This window comes from Rhinatrema bivittatum, chromosome 10 (assembly GCF_901001135.1).
Source record: "Rhinatrema bivittatum chromosome 10, aRhiBiv1.1, whole genome shotgun sequence".
NCBI classification, from domain to species: domain Eukaryota; kingdom Metazoa; phylum Chordata; class Amphibia; order Gymnophiona; family Rhinatrematidae; genus Rhinatrema; species Rhinatrema bivittatum.
In genome coordinates this window covers 74,532,741-74,552,031 of record NC_042624.1, presented here as the reverse complement: position 1 = coordinate 74,552,031, position 19,291 = coordinate 74,532,741, and the positions used below count along the sequence as shown (strand labels likewise).

The 19,291-nt window shown below is 46.8% G+C and overlaps 1 protein-coding gene across 8 annotated transcripts in view; it reads left to right on the top strand.

The window, feature by feature from the left end:
• PDE4DIP (phosphodiesterase 4D interacting protein) overlaps nt 1-19,291 on the top strand; it is a 237,109-nt gene that overhangs the window by 126,638 nt on the left and 91,180 nt on the right. For all 8 annotated transcript variants that reach the window (XM_029618266.1, XM_029618265.1, XM_029618264.1 and 5 more), the window contains 6 exons: nt 1,774-1,911; nt 7,579-7,758; nt 8,195-8,395; nt 12,920-12,986; nt 13,244-13,332; nt 13,801-13,917. In XM_029618266.1, coding sequence (XP_029474126.1) covers nt 1,774-1,911; nt 7,579-7,758; nt 8,195-8,395; nt 12,920-12,986; nt 13,244-13,332; nt 13,801-13,917 — 792 coding nt within the window. The remainder of the gene's footprint in view (nt 1-1,773; nt 1,912-7,578; nt 7,759-8,194; nt 8,396-12,919; nt 12,987-13,243; nt 13,333-13,800; nt 13,918-19,291) is intronic.

Below are 19,291 nucleotides of genomic sequence, written 5' to 3'. Positions count from 1 at the left end.
TATATACTTGGAGAGAAGGTGCAGAGGAGATATGATGCAGACCTTCACATACCTGAAAGGTTTTAATGATGTACAATCAACAGACTTTTTCTGATGGAAAGAAATCAGTAAAACCTAGGGGACATGAAATAAAACTCCAGGGAGGACAACTCAGAACCAAGTCAGGAAATATTTCTTCACGGAGAGGGCAGTGGATGCCTGGAATGCCCTTCCGGAGGAGGTGGAGAAGACAAAAACAGTGAAAGAATTCAAAAGGGAATGGGATAAACACTGTGGATCCCTAAAGATTACAGGATAGAAATGAGTGAATGGGGGTAACTTGCTGGTGTGGCGGTTACTACGCTTAACTTATAAGCCTTGATACTGTTAATGCAACTCATTCCATCATGTGCTCTGCTTCGACGGAAAGGGGAATTGGATTCAAACAGCAACCAACGAGGGCCCGACTTTTACGGACTAGAAATCTGTTAAGCATGGGGGAAACCTGCACAGCAGATGCTGCCGTGGGCTTGCTAGGCAGACTACATGGACCATTTGGTCCTTTTCTGCTGTCATTTCTATGTTTCTATGAATAGAGGCAAGTAAAGAGATCATTTGGCTAGAATCCAATACAAAGGTGTTTGATTCACAAAGGGCTGAAGAAATTTTCAGTGAAGATGGATAAATGTTTAAGGATAGAGCCAATAGTTGCCACAATTGGGCGGCCAGGAAGGTGTAAGAAGGATTTGTGGATTTTCGGAAGCCTATAAAAAACCAGGGATAATCAGCTGTCTTTTGGAAAGAAAGGCAGTCTTATGAGTAGTAATTACATGCTTAAGGCCTCTTGTACTAGGTCTTCGAGGTTAGTCAGCAAAAGAGGTGTTGGATCTTCAAGTAGAGGGAGGCAGAAACAGGTGTCAGTCAGTTGGCGAAGGACTTCTTGAATATAGGATGAGGCCACTGCCGTTACAATAGATAGCTCTTGTTGGAGTGACCATAGGGAATTGCAAGCTTCATGTGGTAAGCTTCAGAGAGAAAAAAGAAAGTGTGTTCCAAGCTGGCAACTATCATCCATCAGATGTTTTTCATCATATTGAAAAGCTATGTAGCCTTTAATAAGGTACTTTGTTTTCTACTGTGTACCTTAGTTTTCTGCTACACCCTCTTGTTTCTCCATCTTTTACCACTTTTTCAGCAATCCCCAAAGGAGTTCAGGGTCCAAAGCATAATGTAGCCAGCAAACAAATAATGTGGCGGGACTTTTGTGGTTGTAGAATATTCTACTAGAAACTCTGGAAAACCTGCCAGTTGGGAAGTTTGAAAGACTTGATCACAGCCATCCATTGGATCCTCAGCTTAGTCAGAGGGACTACAAAATATTTTTCAGATATCAATCCAAATTCATGATCAGAAAGAGTTTTCGGGCACTCCTGGCATGGGAAAATGCTAGAGCAGAAATTCTTTTAACTCTTAAAGGCAAAACCATCAAGCCTGTTCCACCTCCAGAAATGGACAGGGATTTTATTTTCAGTACTTCCTGGTGACCAGGAAGAGAGAGAAGGATTTTGGATCATACTAAATCTGCTGCTCATAGAAAAATTATTTAAAGAAATTGCATTGGTCTTTCTAGTATTTAATTTCGTCTTTAGAGAGGACATTATTTAACTTATAGTTTCACTAACTGTGAGTAACTCATGAAAGTAACATCTCTATCACCCCCAATCTTTCCCAGTCATCCTTCTAAGTGTATTTCCATCCTTGAACATCAGTGTATGTGCTTATATCTCTATTCAGCATGCTGTAGATGAGAAATTTTGTGCCCTGGAAGAAAAGGAGAAGGAATTGGGACATTTGCAGCTTACTATGAGAGAGAAGGAGCATGAGCTGGAGAAGCTGCGTGGCATCCTATCCAGCAATGAGGAAACCATCAATGTAAGTGACCATGCAGCACTCTGACTGCCCTGACACGTGTACTTTATTGCTGGTGCTCACTCATTAAAAGATGAATAACATGACAGGGGATAATGAGGCACATAAATGTGTGCTGCATCGAATTCTGGAGGTCATGTCTCCAAAGAGAGAGGGAGTAGAGTGGAGTAGATATGGTCCAGAGAAGGGCAGTTAAAATGGTGCAGAATATGCACTAAAAGCCATGCCATGGCGATATCCTTTTGTGGATTACAAACTGGCTAAAAGACAGGAAACAGAGAGTAGGATTAAATGAACAATTTTCTCAGTGGAAGGGTGTGGGCAGTGGAGTTCCTCAGGGATCTGTATTGGGACCCTTACTTTTCAATATATTTATAAATGATCTGGAAAGAAATATGACGAGTGAGGTAATCAAATTTGCAGATGATGCAAAATTGTTCAGAGTAGTTAAATCACAAGCAGATTGTGATAAATTGCAGGAAGACCTTGTGAGGCTGGAAAATTGGGCATCAAAATGGCAGATGAAATTTAATGTGGACAAGTGCAAGGTGATGCATATAGAGAAAAATAACCCATGCTATAGTTACACAATGTTAGGTTCCATATTAGGTGCTACTACCCAAGAAAGAGATCTAGGCGTCATAGTGGATAACACATTGAAATCGTCGGTTCAGTGTGCTGCGGCAGTCAAAAAAGCAAACAAAATGTTGGGAATTATTAGAAAGGGAATGGTGAATAAAACAGAAAATGTAATAATGGGGGCAGTGCATGCAACTCTCTCTCTCATGCATATTCATTGTGGATATCCTGAAAACCTGGCCTGTTTGTGGCACTAGAGGAATGGAGCTCGTCATCACTGGGTTAGAAACTGATTGAGAGGTGACAAAGAGTAGTGGTTAATGGATTTCACTCTGAGAAGGGTACATTACTAGCAATGTACCGCTGGAATTGATCCTTGGGCTGGTTCTTTTCAATATTTTTGTAACTGACATTGCGGAAAGATTGTCAGAAAATTTTATCTTTTTGCCGATTTATACCAAAATCTGCAACAGGGTAGATAGCCAGGAAGGAGTGGAAAACATAAGGGATCTAGCGAAGCTCAAGGAATGGTGTAGGGAAATTAGGGTGCAAACACCCAAAAGAGGTATAGTATGGGGGCAAAATTATTCTAAACATGAAAAAAGCATGGAATCTGGGATGATCATATCTGGTGATCTTAAGGTGGCCAAACAGGTGGATAAGGTGACAACAAAAGCCTTAAAGATGCTTGGCTGTATAGGAAGAAAAATGGTCAGCAGTAAAACAGAGGTGATATTGCCCCTGTATAAGTCCCTGGTGAGACCTCACTTGGAATACTGTGTACAATTCTGGAAACTTCACCTTCAAAAGGATATAAACTGTCGATCCAGAGGGTAGCTTCTAAAATGGTGCGTGGTCTTCATTCTAAAGCATATGGAGACAGACTTAAAGACATAAACGTATACTCTAGATGAAAAGTGAGACGGGAGATATGATAGAGATATTTAAATACCTTCATGTTTCCACGTTTTCCATGCACAATAGGTGAGTCTCAGTGGAAAGGAGGCTTTAGAACAAGGGGGTCATGGATGAGGGTGAAAGGGGGTAGACTCAGTAGTAATCTAAGGAAATATTTCTTTATGGAGAGGGTAGTGGATGCATAGAATAGCCTCCCCGTGGAGGAGGTCTAGATAAGAACAATATTTCAATTCACAAATGCAGTGGATAAACACAGAGGATCTCTGAGGGAGTGGTAGGCATTGTGAAGTTGGAGTGTTTATGGTTGTTTTAGAGAAAAGTCAATAAACAGTGGTATTCACTTCCATACCTCAAGGGCTGTAAACCGGTTGGGATTCCAGGATATCCCTAATGAATTTGCATGAGATGTGCATTCATAGTACCTCAAATTTATACAAATCTGTCTTATGCATGTTCATTGGGGATTTCCTGAAAACCCAACCCTTATGAACTAGAAGTGAATCACTTTGATATCAACTGTCCAAATTGCTCTAAACAAGCTTTTTAGCTGGAGGTGTAATCTTCTTGTGTTTTGACAGTGGTTGTAACAACATATCCCCAATGAAGTCAGGTGCAGAGCATTGAAATACTTCTCCCAATATTTATTGGTTCTATATCTCAGCTAGCTGAGCTTGCTGTTACGCATGCCACCCGCAGCACGGCCCTATCACCTCCTTGCACGGACTCCAGCTCCTGGTTCCTCTTCACTGGTGGCAGTGGGCTGCCAGCTCCGACCTCGGGTCGCCTCCGGTGCCTCCAGCTCTGCCATGATCCCCAATGTTGCCAGCCAAGATGCTCTTGCTCGTCGGGCCTCTTCGCGTGGCCCATGGAGAGACGCCGCCATTGGTGCGCACCCCTCCCTAGGCACGCGCGCACATCTCTAATCCTTTTAAAGGGCCCGGGGCAGGAACCTGGCCACGGCCCCGGATGTTGACGTCAGACTCTTCGGTATATATAAGCTCTGGCCTCGCTCCATAGCATTGCCTCTGCAACAGGTCTCCTCGTACTCGTTGCTGATAGAGAATCCTCTCTACTTCGTGTTCCTGATTCCTGTGGTTCCCGGTTCCTGTCTTCCTCGTTCCTGCCCTGTCTATGTGTTGGACTGACTCTTTGGATTTCGACTCTGCTACACCTGACTACTCTTCAGCCTATCTCCAGTCCTGGACCTTTGCTACGCTTGACTACTCTTCAGCCTTTCTCCAGTCCCGGACCTCTGCTACATTTGACTACGCCTGCCTTCTCCGTGTCCAGAATTCTACATTGCTTGCCACGACCTCCGCTTGCCGCCGGCCCTGATCCAAGCCTGTCAGTGACGCCTCCTCTAGCCTATTCCCTGGACGTGGACTTACAAGGTTCCGGCCTTTCTTTGCTTGAGCGCCCCCATTGGCGCCTGAGTTCCTGTACTGAACCCAGTCCAGGGTAGGGCTTCACCACTTATCGACTGCTGTCTTTGGGCTGAACCACCTTTCTTCTCAAACCAACCTTGAGGCCCACCTAAGTCATGCTGGCCCCTGCACCCAAAGGCTTAACTCGTGGGCAACAAGGGCTGGTATAGGTGAAGCTCCAGCAGCCTCTACCTTCCGCCCACTCCACCTGCCGACAGTGGGGACCCGTAGGGCCCTACTTATGGGTTGCGTCAACCCAACCTCAGCCCAAGGGTCCACCTCCAACGCAACACTTACTTAGTAGTCAGTAGATCTAAATGATCTTTTCCAGTGCTTGCTCAGTGTGTTGGTGAAATTTTACTGGTCTGCAGATTTTGAAAGATTTCCAAGAATCTTTCATAATATATTATGCTGTTCGCTAATTTCTAGTCTTTGGTACTCTTGCATCACTTTATTTAAAACATTTCAATTCCACTTTCTTCTATAGTTGTTCAAAAAAGGTTATTTTCAATACATAAGCTTACCAATAAAAGCATATAACAAGTCACTACATCAAATAAAGACATTCACAAATATCAAGCAATAAAATTGAATTACAGAAAACATTCTAGCATGAAATATAAAATTAGACAGCAGAAATATGCATGAACAGCAGAAATATGCATGAACATACTGGCATATGACATGATGCTGTGAGGTGGCATGACTGCTGCCTGTGACTAACTGTATTCTCTCAGCATCGGTAGAGAACCCATGCTTGTTTCTGGTTATACATTTTATTGTATATATTAATGTGACAGGTTTTGCCAGTTCTGACTATTTCTTTCAGGAATCTTGGATGTAATTCATCTGGTCATTGTGATTTAGATGGGTTAAGCTCAGGTACAGCTTTCTGAATAGATCTTCTGAAATGTTTTTGATCTCCCAATTTTGCTATGTGCTCTATAGCTTGATTGCTGTAGTGACCCCCATGTTCCATCAACACCATCATTTTTGAAGTTAGCAGAAGGGTTCATGTAGTACTTTTCCCAGCCTTGTTCATTCCATTTATCTATGGTGAGTTGGCATAGTAATCAGCTGAGAGAGAGTAAGGAGTAGAAAACATTGCAGGATTCAAAGTGTTTATTTGCCCAAAGATTTTCAAGATTGTCTTCTGGCTTTTACAGAGTTGGTATATAAGTAAACATAAACTGACAGACAGTAGCTGTAACACAAAAATATAATCTCCATGTTTTGACTGGTTTCTGCCCTGTTGTCTGGTTATCAGTCAAAAGGGTCTAATGGAGAACTCCATCGGCAATGTGTTGGCAGAGAGCCTTCATTGGGGAAGAATTCCTAATATAAGAAAAACTTGTGTAGTGCAGTGTCAAATGCAGTTGCAACAGGTCAACAGCTACAACGTATGCCCAACACTTATGTAGAGGAGCATTTTTAGCAACTCCTCTCCCCTTTTTCCCCCTTCTTTTGGTTATGCAATAAGGTATTTGCTTTACTTTATTTTCAGGTTGAATCCAACTCTGATCTTTAGTGATGTGAGTATGCACAGGAAGAGTACCAAACACACCTCTAATTCTGTTTGTATCTCACCTTCTCCTTAAGGTGGAACTTGGATCCTAAATCTAATCGTTCCTCTCCCAAAGATGTTCTTTTGGGCTCTCGGGGACTTTCTTTTCTTCATTGGTTTACTTGCATTCTGGTCTATGGGCGCGCACTGTGAGGGAGAACAGTGTTCTGTCCATTGACTGGAACTCCTATAGACACATACTCTTATTTTAATATGATCCTTTAAGTTTTTCCTTGTGAAAGTATCTGCAGTATTTAATGTTTACCCTTGTTCCCACGTTTCTTTTGCGAAAATTAAAAGTATCTCTAGGTTAGTTTCGTATGTAATAGTTGAAATGGCTAGAACCTAGTGGAGGATGGAGGATTCTCATGAACGGGAAGCAGATGGTTATAATACCTGTAGTCTGTGCTATCAAAGTCTTCAGCATATTTTTAGGATCCTATTAAATTTCTCTTTGAGACTGGTGAAAGAATTTAACTTTCATTGGCCACATAGTTTTCATTAGCAAATTCATGGAGCTTGTGCTTGGTCTGTGAGTAAGTGACATGATATGCCCACACATGAAAATAAGTTTGAAGGGAACTATTTTTATTGATATGTTCCTAAAGGGAATGGCCTTTGGAGTTCTGAATGGCATGTGACATCCATAAATTCTTCATCCAAAGCTGTATCTTTTTTTTTTTTTTTTTCCAGACTCTTACTTGTTCTTTGCGTAAAAAAAAGATCCTTTATCAGTTTTCAGAAGTATAGGTTATTCTTCTCTTTTTGGCTCCTTTATTCTATGGGATCCACAGCTTTTACACTTTGGTGCCCAACCCTTCTCTTCTCCAGCTGTTGCATCTTCCCACTATAGGGGAGAGGAGGAGGTCTCCCTCTGTTTACCCCTTCTTAATTTCTCTGTCATCTCGCACTCAGTTCAGTTAGTGTTGGGGTACACTAATGAACTTTTTCTGTATATTGAGTGATGCAAGTGGTTAATGAAGTGTATGAAAGGGCGTTACTGTGTATAACTGGAATAGGATTCATAGCGACTCTTGAACATGTGTTTCTAAATATAGTATTAGAGCATCACAGAGTAAAGCAAGGCAGATATAGATTATAGTAAGGCACATTAACTTTACTAGCCAACTGTCCTGATCATGCTTGTGTTTATTATAGCTGTATTTTATTTTTTGCATGTGGTAGAGTCTGGACAGTCTTTTGAAATTGAAGGATCAAGAGCTAGCGCAGGTATCCAAAGAATACAGACAGCTGCAGTGGCTGGAACAGAAAATGCAGGAGAAATACAAAAATTCACTCAAGGGGAGAGAGAAAATCATCCTGCACCTTCATGCCTCACAACAGGAACAAAGCAAAGAGCACCAGGTAAGACAGCTATAGACCTCTCAGCAATGCTACTACACAGTGCTCCTGGGTAGGTAGTCACAGGCCTCATGGCAGTTCTCACAGCAGAGAAAACTTGAGACCTGTTCAGCATATGGTTATTTTTAATTACTTGCTAATTGGGATGCAATGTTAACCAGCTTGAACATATTTGAATTTGAGTTCGATATTGGATTTAAGCTCTTCAGAAGAAAGCATTTCTAATGATATTACAATGATGGTAACCTGACTTGTTGTTGATCTCAGAAGCATCTTCTTGTAAGCAACTATTAACTATTTGGAAACCAGCCATCCTCTGTTCCTTTTAATTCTGCTGCAAAATGAATCACATGACTATTCTGGAAATAAACTTGAATAAGTTGTCAGTGGGTGGTTGTCATTTCAGTGGAAGACTAATCTCCATGTTGGTCTTTCCTAGGAGCTTATGGCAGCACTGCTCAGCAAGACCAGCCTTGGGAGCATGGCTGTTATAGAGGAGTTCCAGCTGTGCCTACAGCGCAAGGAGAAGATGCTGAAGGAAGCTGTAAGAGACCGAAACCAGCAGGCTGCCGAGTATGAACAGGAGATCCAAGAACTGCTAAAAACCTTGTCCCCCAGAGACCAAGAAATGGCAGGACAGGCAAGTGTCCCCAGCAGGGGAGGACCACCCTTTTCTGTCACTGATAATCACATCAACTCAGGTAGCCCATTTCTGCCAATAATAATCACAGAAGCCCTGGCCTCATGTAGCTCTTTACTGCCAGTAATAATCATGTTGCTTCAGACCTAATTGCTTCCTAGTGCTGATTTTAATCAATTTGCAAACTGTTCTAGTCCTGCTGGCTAATAGCTAATTCCTGAACATACCCAGATCAGTCCAGACCAGTGAGTTTTGCATCCCTACCAGCAGATGGAGTCAGAGAAACAAAACTTTTGATGCACTGCTACATAACTGAGAGTGCCACCTGTAGTCCCTCAGTATTTCTCTGACTCCAGCAGATGGTAGAGATGCAAACCTGCAGTCTAGGTGTTTAAAAAAAAAAAAAAAGATTAATTTTGATACTTAGGTGTAGGGTGGTAGGAGATGACGGAAACTCCCTGAGGTGTTAGGCACCTTTGTGGTCATCCCTCAGGTGGAGCTGGGCGACCGGGGGGGGGGGGGGGGGGGGTGGATACCCCTGACTGGGCTTTGTCCGCGACTTACTCAAAGGTCCGATAGCCAGGGGATCTGGCTCCCCTCTCGGTCACTATGGATCCTGTCAGGTAAGTATTTCTTCAGTTTTTCTTTCTTTCTTTTAAAATAAATGAAAAGATATTTTCTGCAGGGAAGGCTGTCTACAGTCTGTGGTGGGACTGGACCACGGGGGTTGTTGGCCAGTGCTAAGGGGTGGAGAAAGTTGCCTTTGTGCAGGTGCGCCAGCAGCCTGGGGCTCTGGGTGTGGGCAGCAAGCGGCACCAGCATAGGCTCAGGGGGGGGCCATGGTGCGACCATTCTTTCCCTCATTGTTTTTGTAGGCGGGCTGGTTGGCGACCATGATCAAGTGAGCGAGCCGGTGGGAGCTGGTGTTCGGCATGACTGCAGTCTTGAGGTCAGAGCTTGTTAGCGGTCTAGTAGGTGGTGCATCACGTGGCACGTGGAGGCCCTAATGGCGCCAAAGCAGAAAATGGCCTTGTGCCGCACTTGTGGCTCCTCCACAGCACAGCCGGATGCCCGGTCCCTCTTCTCGGATTGTAGATCTGGGCAGGAGGGCTCTTTGGAGGGCCGGGGAGGGAAACCAGGCCTCCGTTCGGCTGGGCCCATTTCTGCTCCCACTGAGGAAGAAACTCAGGATATCTCGGCTCGAGCTGGCGATTTCCTGCCCCCTCCTTTCCCCGTGGGGCTGAGAGCCTCTAATGGGGAGGGGGATTTGGTGGATTGTCCCCCAGGTTTGGGGGGTATTTCCCCAGAATTTATTCTCCTTTTACATGAGGCCTACCTAGCCAGGAGAGGCTCCTGGAGAAAACAGGCTGCAGCGTGGCCCCACTGCCCCTCGGATAATAAGCCCAGGAGAGCCTCACAAGGGGCTAGTGATATCCTACAGCATCTGGGGTTGCATCGAGCCGGACCCGATGGCACTTCGCGGATGGTGAGGATTCAGATCACTCGCAGGCGGATATTCTCAATCATGGGACGGATCTGGATGCGATACCAACCCCCGATGTGGATGGCTCCAAGGATGACCCTGATCTGGATGAGTTCCTGGTGCCTGAAGGGGACGATTCGCAGGTTGTGCATTTGTTCAGGCGGGAAGAGCTATAAGAACATGCCATACTGGGTCAGACCAAGGGTCCATCAAGCCCAGCATCCTGTTTCCAACAATGGCCAATTCAGGCCATAAGAACCTGGCAAGTACCCAAAAACTAAGTCTATTCCATGTTACCGTTGCTAGTAATAGTGGTTATTTTCTAAGTCAACTTAATTAATAGCAGGTAATGGACTTCTCCTCCAAGAACTTATCCAATCCTTTTTTAAACACAGCTATATTAACTGCACTTACCACATCCTCTGGCAAAAATTCCAGAGTTTAATTGTGTGTTGAGTAAAAAAGAACTTTCTCCGATTAGTTATGGCCTATGATTCCTCAGGTCTTGGAGGAGTTAGGCGTGAAGGTCACTCAGGAGGAGTCTGATAATGAAGGGGTCAATCCAGTCCTGGATGGGCTTAGAGGGCCCACAAGTGCCTTTTCTTTACCGAAGAAGATCCGGAAGCTGGTGAACCAGGAGTGGGAACCTGGCAAGTACCCAAAAACTAAGTCTATTCCATGTTACCGTTGCTAGTAATAGCGGTGGTTATTATCTAAGTCAACTTAACTAATAGCAGGTAATGGTAGGTGCTGAGTTCAGAAGGCTCCAGAGCATACAGCAGCAGGAGATGGTGTTTCCTTGCAGGCAGCCCGTCTAGAAGCTGAGATCGCCTATGTGGCAGATGCGCTGTATGACTTGGTGAGTACGTCAGCTCATAGCATGATCTCCTCAGTGGTGGCTCGTAGACGTCTATGGCTGCGTAATTGGTCGGCGGATTTATCGACCAAGGTCCAGCTCTGTAACGTCCCATTCAAGGGGATGCTTTTGTTCGGGGAAGACTTGGATCAGTTGATGAAGGTGTTGGGGGAGTTGAAGGGGAACAAGCTACCGGAGGACAGGAAACCCACTAGGTGTTTCCAGCTCAAGCTCGTTTTCGGGATTCTCGCAGGCTTTGATCTGGCAAGTCCTCTTCCAACGCTCTGCTTTGCCACAGAGCCAGATGTCAGCAGTCCTTTTGTGGAACCCGCAGGTCAGCCAGAGATGGGACAATTCAGGGATCTGGAGGCGAAAAGTCAGCCAGGGGTCCCCACTCCTTCGTAGAAGCTGTAGGAGGCAAATTGTCCAGCTTTTATGAGGAGTGGGAAAGATTACCTCGGACCGCTGGGTTCTGGAGGTAATACGAGAGGGCTATGCTCTAGACTTTTTGTGCCCGGTAAGGCAGTCTCAAGTGGTCTCCCGCAGCAAGCAAGAGGCGGTATTGAGGTCTCTGCAGAGGCTACTCGACTTAAAGGTCCATTGTCCGAGCAGGGTCATGGAAAGTATTCCATGTACTTCGTGGTGTCCAAAAAGGAAGGCTCCTTTAGGCCCATTCTAAACTTACAGAAGGTAAACCAGTCCCTTTAGGTCCTGCACTTTTACATGGAGACGCTACGTACTATAATAGTGGCGGTGTGCAAAGGAAAGTTTTTGGCCTCCCTAGATCTCACAGAGGCGTACCTGCACATTCCCATCTGGAGGTATCATCAGAAATTTCTTTGTTTCATGGTGTTTGGGTCAGCACTCAGTTCCGGGCCCTCCCTTTTGGTCTGGCAAGGGCACCACACATGTTCACCAAAGTGATGGTTGTGGTGGCAGAGGCTCTTTGCAAGGAATGAATTTTGGTTCAACAGTATCTGGATGATTGGCTGATTCAAACAAAGTCCAAGGAGGAGTGTGAAAGGTGTCTCCAGAGGGTGATGATCACCTTACGGTCACTCGGTTGGGTCATAAATGAGCAGAAGAGTCATTTGGAACTGACAAGTCTTTGGTGTACTTGGGAGCTTTTCAACACTCGGCGGGCCAGAGTCTTCCTGGCAGTGGACTGGGTGGTGAAGTTGCAATCCCAGGTGAAGCGTCTACTTCGGTTGACGGTAGTGACAGCGAGGGATTATTTACAAGTCCTGAAGTCCATGGCTTTCACGTTTGATTTGTTCCCTGGGTCTTTGCGCCCATGAGGCCTCTGCAGTGTGCGCTGTTGTCCAGGTGGAGTCCTTTGTTGGAGGAGTATCATCTTCCCTTGCCTCTGCCTCGAGAATCCAGGTCCAGTCTCTCGTTGTGGCTCTTGTCTCAATTTAGAGAAGGGGATGGCCCTGGAACCCCCGGACTGGGTGGCAGTTTCAATCCTGTAATACCACAGATCAGTCCAACAGCCCACCCATTTGACTCGGAAAGACTGAAATTTTCCTGCTGTGTTTTAAAAAAAAAAAAAAAAAAAAGTATTTTTGTTGGCCAGGATCTGAAGTGGTGTTCAATTTTTGTCTCATTTTTCATTGCGGACGTGCAAAGTTTTCATTTGTTAGTGGTTTCCAACCCTTTGATTCCTTTCGCCCATTCAAGGGGTGTTTAGTTTAATCTTGGCTTGGGTACAGGTCAATACTGAGGGTCTGCAGGTGGCACTTTGTGTTGCAGTGCATCAAAGTTTTGTTTCTCTGACTTCATCTGCTGGTAGGGATGCAAAACCCACTGATCTGGACTGATCTGTGGTATTACAGGGATGAAAATTAGCAGGTAAGAACAAATTTTCCTGACAATTATCCTACCAGTTAAGCAACATAATATCTTTCTCTCTCTCTGTATAGATATAGATATAGATATATATATATATAATTGTGTGTGTGTGTGTATGGATATATGTATACTGTTACTGCCAGGCCTGAGCTGTCTCTGTTATCGGTGTACATGCACTCACTGCCAGGCTTGAGCTGTCCCATTGGGTATCTCTCATGTTCATTCTCACTCAATCACAATAACACTGGCATTCATTTTCTTTTTGTTTTCTTTAATTTTTTTTTATATATATTGATAACCAAAGACCTGAAGAGTTTCTTTCCTTTTTTTGAAGGACTTTCTGAGTGAAAATTCTGCTTACAGCCAGACCACAGTCTTCTCTAAGGATGTGGACTCTACTGGTAAGTAGAGACAGTTTCACAGTGATTCAAGTGAAAAGGGTTTGATTAGCCCGTGAAGGAAACTTGCACTGTTCTATGATGTGTGTGTGTGTGAAAAACTTGCACCACAGTTGCTTATTTTGTACCTATTCTGTAAAGAGGATTTTTTCCCCCAGTTCTTCCATTATTTCAATTTTTACCAGCATTACCGTAAACCCCCTTAAAAAGCTATGAACATGCCTAAATCTGATAATCTTTTGGGGTTTTATTTTTAATAGAAGACTTGGAGAAAACAGCACTGGAGAAGGAATTGGCAAATGCAAGTGATGAGATTCAGCTCATGTCACGGAAGGAGCGAGAGACCCGTGTAAGTGTTAAAAGCTGTGAATAACTTCCATGGCAAGATGTTGTCACCACTATTTGAATGAATGAGGGAACTGGATGAATTTCTAGAAAAGAGTAAGATGATTGGATGCGATGATCTGTTTGGATTTTAGATGAGGATGTCAAGGGAATGCCATTTTGGAACCCAAAAGGAGGAGGATCTTCTACTTGTTTCAACAGTAGAAAAAGCTGGAACACTTCTTCAAAAAGCCTGAACTCAATGACTTTGTTTTTTCCCTTCATACTAAACGTTAATACAGACACACGGAGTGTGTAGTTCGTGACTGTGCACATCACTAGGATGTTGGTGCAGGTTGTAATATAAAAGGGGAGTACAGAGTATACATTGGTTAAAGTTAGAGTAGATAGCTGGGTATATGGATAGGATATACAGATCATGTTGATGAGGTAGTTTTCTCACAAAATCCATCTTTTTGCTTGCTTCTTGCAGGAGGAGCTTTGTGCCTTACAGTGCACAGTGGAGAAACAAAATGAGGAGCTGCAGGCACGGGCGGCAGATGTTGAATCTCTAACCAGAAAGCTCCACATCAAAGAAGAACTGATGAAGGTTAGTTATAGCCCCCTATGGGATTCTTTCCAGCATCACATGAAACCAGGAAAGAACATAAAATATACCTCAGGTCCATTTTCTGAGGACAAGCAGGATGGCAGTCCTCACACATGGGTGACAACATTGAATGGAGCCCGGCACAGAAAACTTATGTCAAAGTTTCTAGAACTTTCACTGAGCTCTTAAAGCATACCATGCATCCGTGCGGGGTTCCCTCAGTCATCCTGTTTTATTTTTCCCCTGTGGAGCCTCTCTGTTTTCTCACTTCTTGAAGTGGTTTTGCGTTTATTTTTCTCTTTTTTTTTTCTCATCTCTCACGCACGGTATTTTCTCCCCTTAGCATCTTTAGCCAAGTTTCTCGGTGTTTAAGAGTAAGTTTACTTTCACAGTCATCTTCCCCCCCCCCCCCAAGGTGGTAGTGCCTTCAGTGCCCACTGGCCATTGCAGGCCACCACCATTGATTTTGTGTCCCCTTTGTTTCAAGTCAGCATATCCAAATCTAGGTTTAAGGCACGCCCTCGGTGCTTGAGGACTATGTCGATCATGGACTCCCATGATCAATTTATCCTCTGCCTGGGGGCATCACATAACGTCCAGGGTTGCAGCAAGTGTGCCCAGATGACCCTTAAAAAAAAACATAAGATTCAGCTTGATAAGATGAAGCAACACTAAGGGTTGGAGAAGGCTGGCAGATCGAGGATCCACTGAGGCGCCCCAGTGGACACGAGTCATTGACATCAGCGGGATAGTCTATTCCATCGGCATCTGTGACTGCCAGGACAGGCCATTGTTTGCTGACATCGGGTTCATCGTCTTCGACTTCAGCACTGGGGTGGGACCAATCAGAGCACAGAGGAAAGCAGAGGAAGCATCGGCTGCGATGCGTCTCTGTGGTGAGGACCGCCAAGCCTCCATCAATACCCGGGGTATGCAAGTGTCTCCACTGGCTCTGATGCCTGCCACCAATCCTCATCTTGGTTCCAAAGAGGATGTGGCTGCTCCTCCTGGGTCCCACTCTGTCTTGGCTGCGGCACTTTTCAAGGAGGAGCTGGAGAGGCACATGCAGTCAGCTGTGGAGAGGCCTGTGTGGATCCTTGGCGTTGGGGCACTGATGGCACTGGGACTAGCAATATCCGATCTTGAGCCACTGGTGGAATCCCTGCATGCACTCATTGGAGTGTTACCGACATAGCCTGTGTTGATTCACAGGGCTGCTCTGGGGACTGGAGCAACATTGAAACCAGTTATCGGTATCCTTACCGCTGGCCAGCAGCTGAGCGCCCAGGGCCCCATCCCCTCCTTCAGGCAGTGAGGATGAGAGCGCCTATGAGCGTTGGGGGGGGGGGGGGTTTGACTCCGATGTTTCTGATCACGCATATGATGGTCTGTCGCCGACAGAAGGAAGTCTCCTCTGGAAGACATCTCCTTCACTGGATTTTTCAGCATGATCATATAGGCCACCTTTTTAGTTAGACACAGGATGCTGGCAGTTCCAGTGAATAAGATCCTTGTGGAGATGCTGAGGATGTGAAAACATCTCGTCTCAGTTCTTCCCGTGAATAGGAAGGCAGATGCATTATCTCTCAACCAAAAGGCTGTTATCTGTGGTAGTTGAATCCGCTCTCAAAAATTCCCCTCTCTCATTCCTCGGCATTCCTGGGAAAGGATCAGAGGGCCATGGATGCTCTTGGGAGGAAAGATTTTCAGGGCGCCATGCTTATTGCCTGCAAAGCAGCCTTCCAGCTCTATAGGAGCCAATATATGCAGGACATCTGGAAGTAGCTGCAGGAGATATCCGAGCAGTTGCCTCAGTAGCAGGACATACTCCAATTGCTGATGCATAAGGGTCTGGAATATGGAAAACGCAGTCAGGTCAACTTATATTTTCGAAATGCATTGAGGGTCTCTCCAACTGGGATCGGTGTGTGCAGCTGAGGGCATCTGATCTCTATCAGAAAGTGCAGGAGCAACTTGCTGATGTGCCGTGCACTGGAAAGAATTCCTTTCGGAGATAAGGTGAAGGACATGGTGGCTCAGATGCGGGAGCACCATGCGACACTTAACTCTCCACCAGCGCCCAGGTCCCGTCCTTCTCTGCTAAGAGGTCTTAGAGATCTGTCTCGAGGAAGTCTTTCTTCTGCCTGAGGAGACACTTTCCTCCACCTTCTCAACCACGTCAGCAGCAGCAGGCCCAGCCACCACAGATGGCATGGCATCCCAGTCAACCCCTGGGACAGGATTTTGACTAGATCATACAGAACATTGCTGAGTCCACCATACCAGAGGCGACGGACCCTCTGATCAGAGGGAGGCTGTGATTCTACACAAACTGATGGCCCAGTGTAACTCCAGCCAGTGAGTTCAATTGATCGTCCAGAGGCTACATATTAAATCTTTTGAGTACCCTGCCAAATGACCCCCAGGCCCCTGTTGGGTGCCTGTAGCACATTAGGAAGTACTCCTCATGGAGCCTGCCTCCCTCTTAATGGCCAGGGTGATCAAGCCCATCCTACCGTGACAAAGAGGATAAACGAGGAATCCGTCCCATTCTAGACCCTAAGGACCCTGAACAAATTTCTCAAAAGAGAAAACTCAAGATGGTTTTTCTGGGCACTTTGATCCCCTTGTTGCAAAATGGGGACTGGCTATGCTCCCTCAATCTAAAGGATGCATACATTCACATCAAGATCTTCCAAGGTTATAGGAAGTAACTCAGATTTCATATTGGGAAAGCAGTACTTCCAGTGCTGCGTTCTGCTGTTTGGGCTAGTGTCAGCCCCACATATCTTTACAAAGTGTCTGGCCATGGTTGTGGCAACCTTTTGCAGACTGGAGTCTGTTTTCCCTTACCTAGATGACTGGCTGGTCAAGAAAACCTCTCGAGTAGGCGCCGAAGAGTCCATGTGGTTGATCATCCGGGTATTGGAGTTGCTAGGGGGCGGCGCTGAAGGACCTACAGGACAGGAAGTTGGAGGTATATCTCAAGAGAGTCTTCGAGGTTTTGGCGCTTGGGATGCGGGCGGCCATCTGTAGTTCCTTAGCGCAGAGAGCGGGCCTTTGTTGGTACAACAGCTCCTCACCTCACAGAACCTGCCGGCTGCGGTGGCTCAACAGGCAGATAGATTGGAGGCCATAGTGGCCTATGGGGCGGACACCCTATATGACCTCCTCCGAGTCCTGACCCGTTCAATGGTGGCGGCGGTTTCGGCCCGTCATCTTCTGTGGCTCCGAAACTGGTCGGCGGATGCCTCGTCTAAGACCCGGCTGGGGTCGCTGCCCTTCAAGGGCAAGTTTCTCTTCGGGGAAGATCTAGATCAAATCAAGTCCCTTAACGAGAATGCAGTTTATAGACTCCCGGAGGATCGGCCTCGTTTCACAAGATCATTCAGTTCCACCTGGAACCGGTCCCGGAATCAGTACCGGTCTCAGACTACAAGGCAGCAGCCACCCCGGGCTCCATCGTCTCGTTCGCATAACTGGAACCGGTCCTTTCGAGGGCGCGGGCCAGGGTCCAGGCACCTCCTCGAAATCAGCTCAATGATGCCAGGCCAACCCATGAGCAGACTCCTCGGGTAGGGGGCCGGTTTGCTCTCTTCTACGAAGAGTGGGTCCGAATCATGTCGAATCAGTGGGTCCTGGATATTCTAAAACACGGCTACGTGTTGGATTTTGTCTGCACGCCCAGGGACAGGTTTCTGTTCTCCCCATGCGGGTCTCTTCTCAAGCGAAGGGCCATTCGCCAGACCCTTGATCGGCTACTCTTACTGGGGGCGATAGTGCCGGTTTCCGCCTCCGAGCTGGGTCGAGGACAATATTCCATCTATTTCGTGGTGCCCAAAAAGGAAGGCACTTTCCGGCCCATCCTGGATCTCAAGACAGTCAACAGGTCCCTCCAGGTCCCGCATATTCGCATGGAAACCCTCCGCTCAGTGCTGGCTGCGGTCCATCAAGGGGAATTCCTTGCTTCTCTGGATCTCACGGAGGCATACCTTCATATCCCGATCCATCGGGATTGTCAATGCTATTATCAACTATGGCAAGAGCAACCTTACTCCATTGCAGTCTTTGACACAAAGGAGGACAAGATGTTCTTGCGGCCGGAGCGAGCGCAAGCGCTGCGCATGCAGATCCTTCACTTCATGACGCTCCCGACCCCCACAGCGTGGGATTATCTACAGGTTCTGGGAACCATGGCTTCCACGATCAACCTGATCCCGTGGGCCTTTGCGCACCTGTGTCCCCTCCAGAAGGCATTGCTGTCCCGGTGGAAGCCGGTATTGTGGGATTTCCAGCCGGTGCTCCTGATCCCGACACCAACCCGCCTCAGCCTCCACTGGTGGCTGAATCCTCAACACTTGGCCCCAGGGGGTGTCCCTGGAGGTTCCGGACTGGGTGGTAGTCACCACGGACGCCAGTCTAGCCGGCTGGGGAGCAGTCTGTCGGTCGAGCTCAATCCAGGGCCGTTGGACGGCGGATCAAGCTCAGTGGCCCATCAACCGCTTGGAGACCTGAGCGGTTCGCTTAGCGTTGAAGCGCTTCCTTCCCCTGGTTCGTCATCGGGCAGTCAGGATCCTCTCAGACAACGCGACCACGGTGTCGTACATCAATTGCCAGGGAGGCACGAGGAGCCGGCACGTCTCGTGGGAGGCAGACAAGCTGATGCAGTGGGCGGAGCTCCATTTACTCCGCCTGGCAGCCTCCCACATTGCAGGCGTGGACAATGTACAGACGGACTTCCTCAGCCGTCAGCACCTCGACCCCGGAGAGAGGGAGCTCTCGGAGGAAGCAATGCGTCTGATCGTACGACATTGGGGGACTCCCCGCATGGATCTCATGGCCACAGCGGGCAATACAAAGGCACATCGCTTCTTCAGCCGCAGAAGAGAACATGGTGCAGAAGGGGGGTCGATGCTCTGGTTTTCCCGTGGCCCAGGCAGATCCTGTTGTATGTCTTCCCGCCGTGGCCTCTGGTGGGAAAGGTGATTCGGCGGATAGAGAGCCATCAGGGCCCGGTAATTCTGGTGGCGCCGGAGTGGCCCCGGCATCCGTGGTTCGCGGACCTTCTCAACCTGGCAGTGGAGGGGCCGGGTACATCTGTCATCTCCCACGCCTTCTTCATCAAGGTCCCATATTTTTTGAGGAAGCAGATCGCTTCTGTCTTGTGGCTTGGCTTTTGAGAGGCGTAAGCTGAGGCGTCGTGGCTATCCGGAGATGGTGATTTCGACTCTCTTTGCGGGCACGTAAGACGTCCACCTCCGTTACTTATGTGAGGGTGTGGAAGGTTTTTGAGACATGGTGCGATTCACATACCATTCATCCGTCGCACGCCTCGGTGGCACAGATTCTCTCGTTCCTACAGGATGGTCTGGAT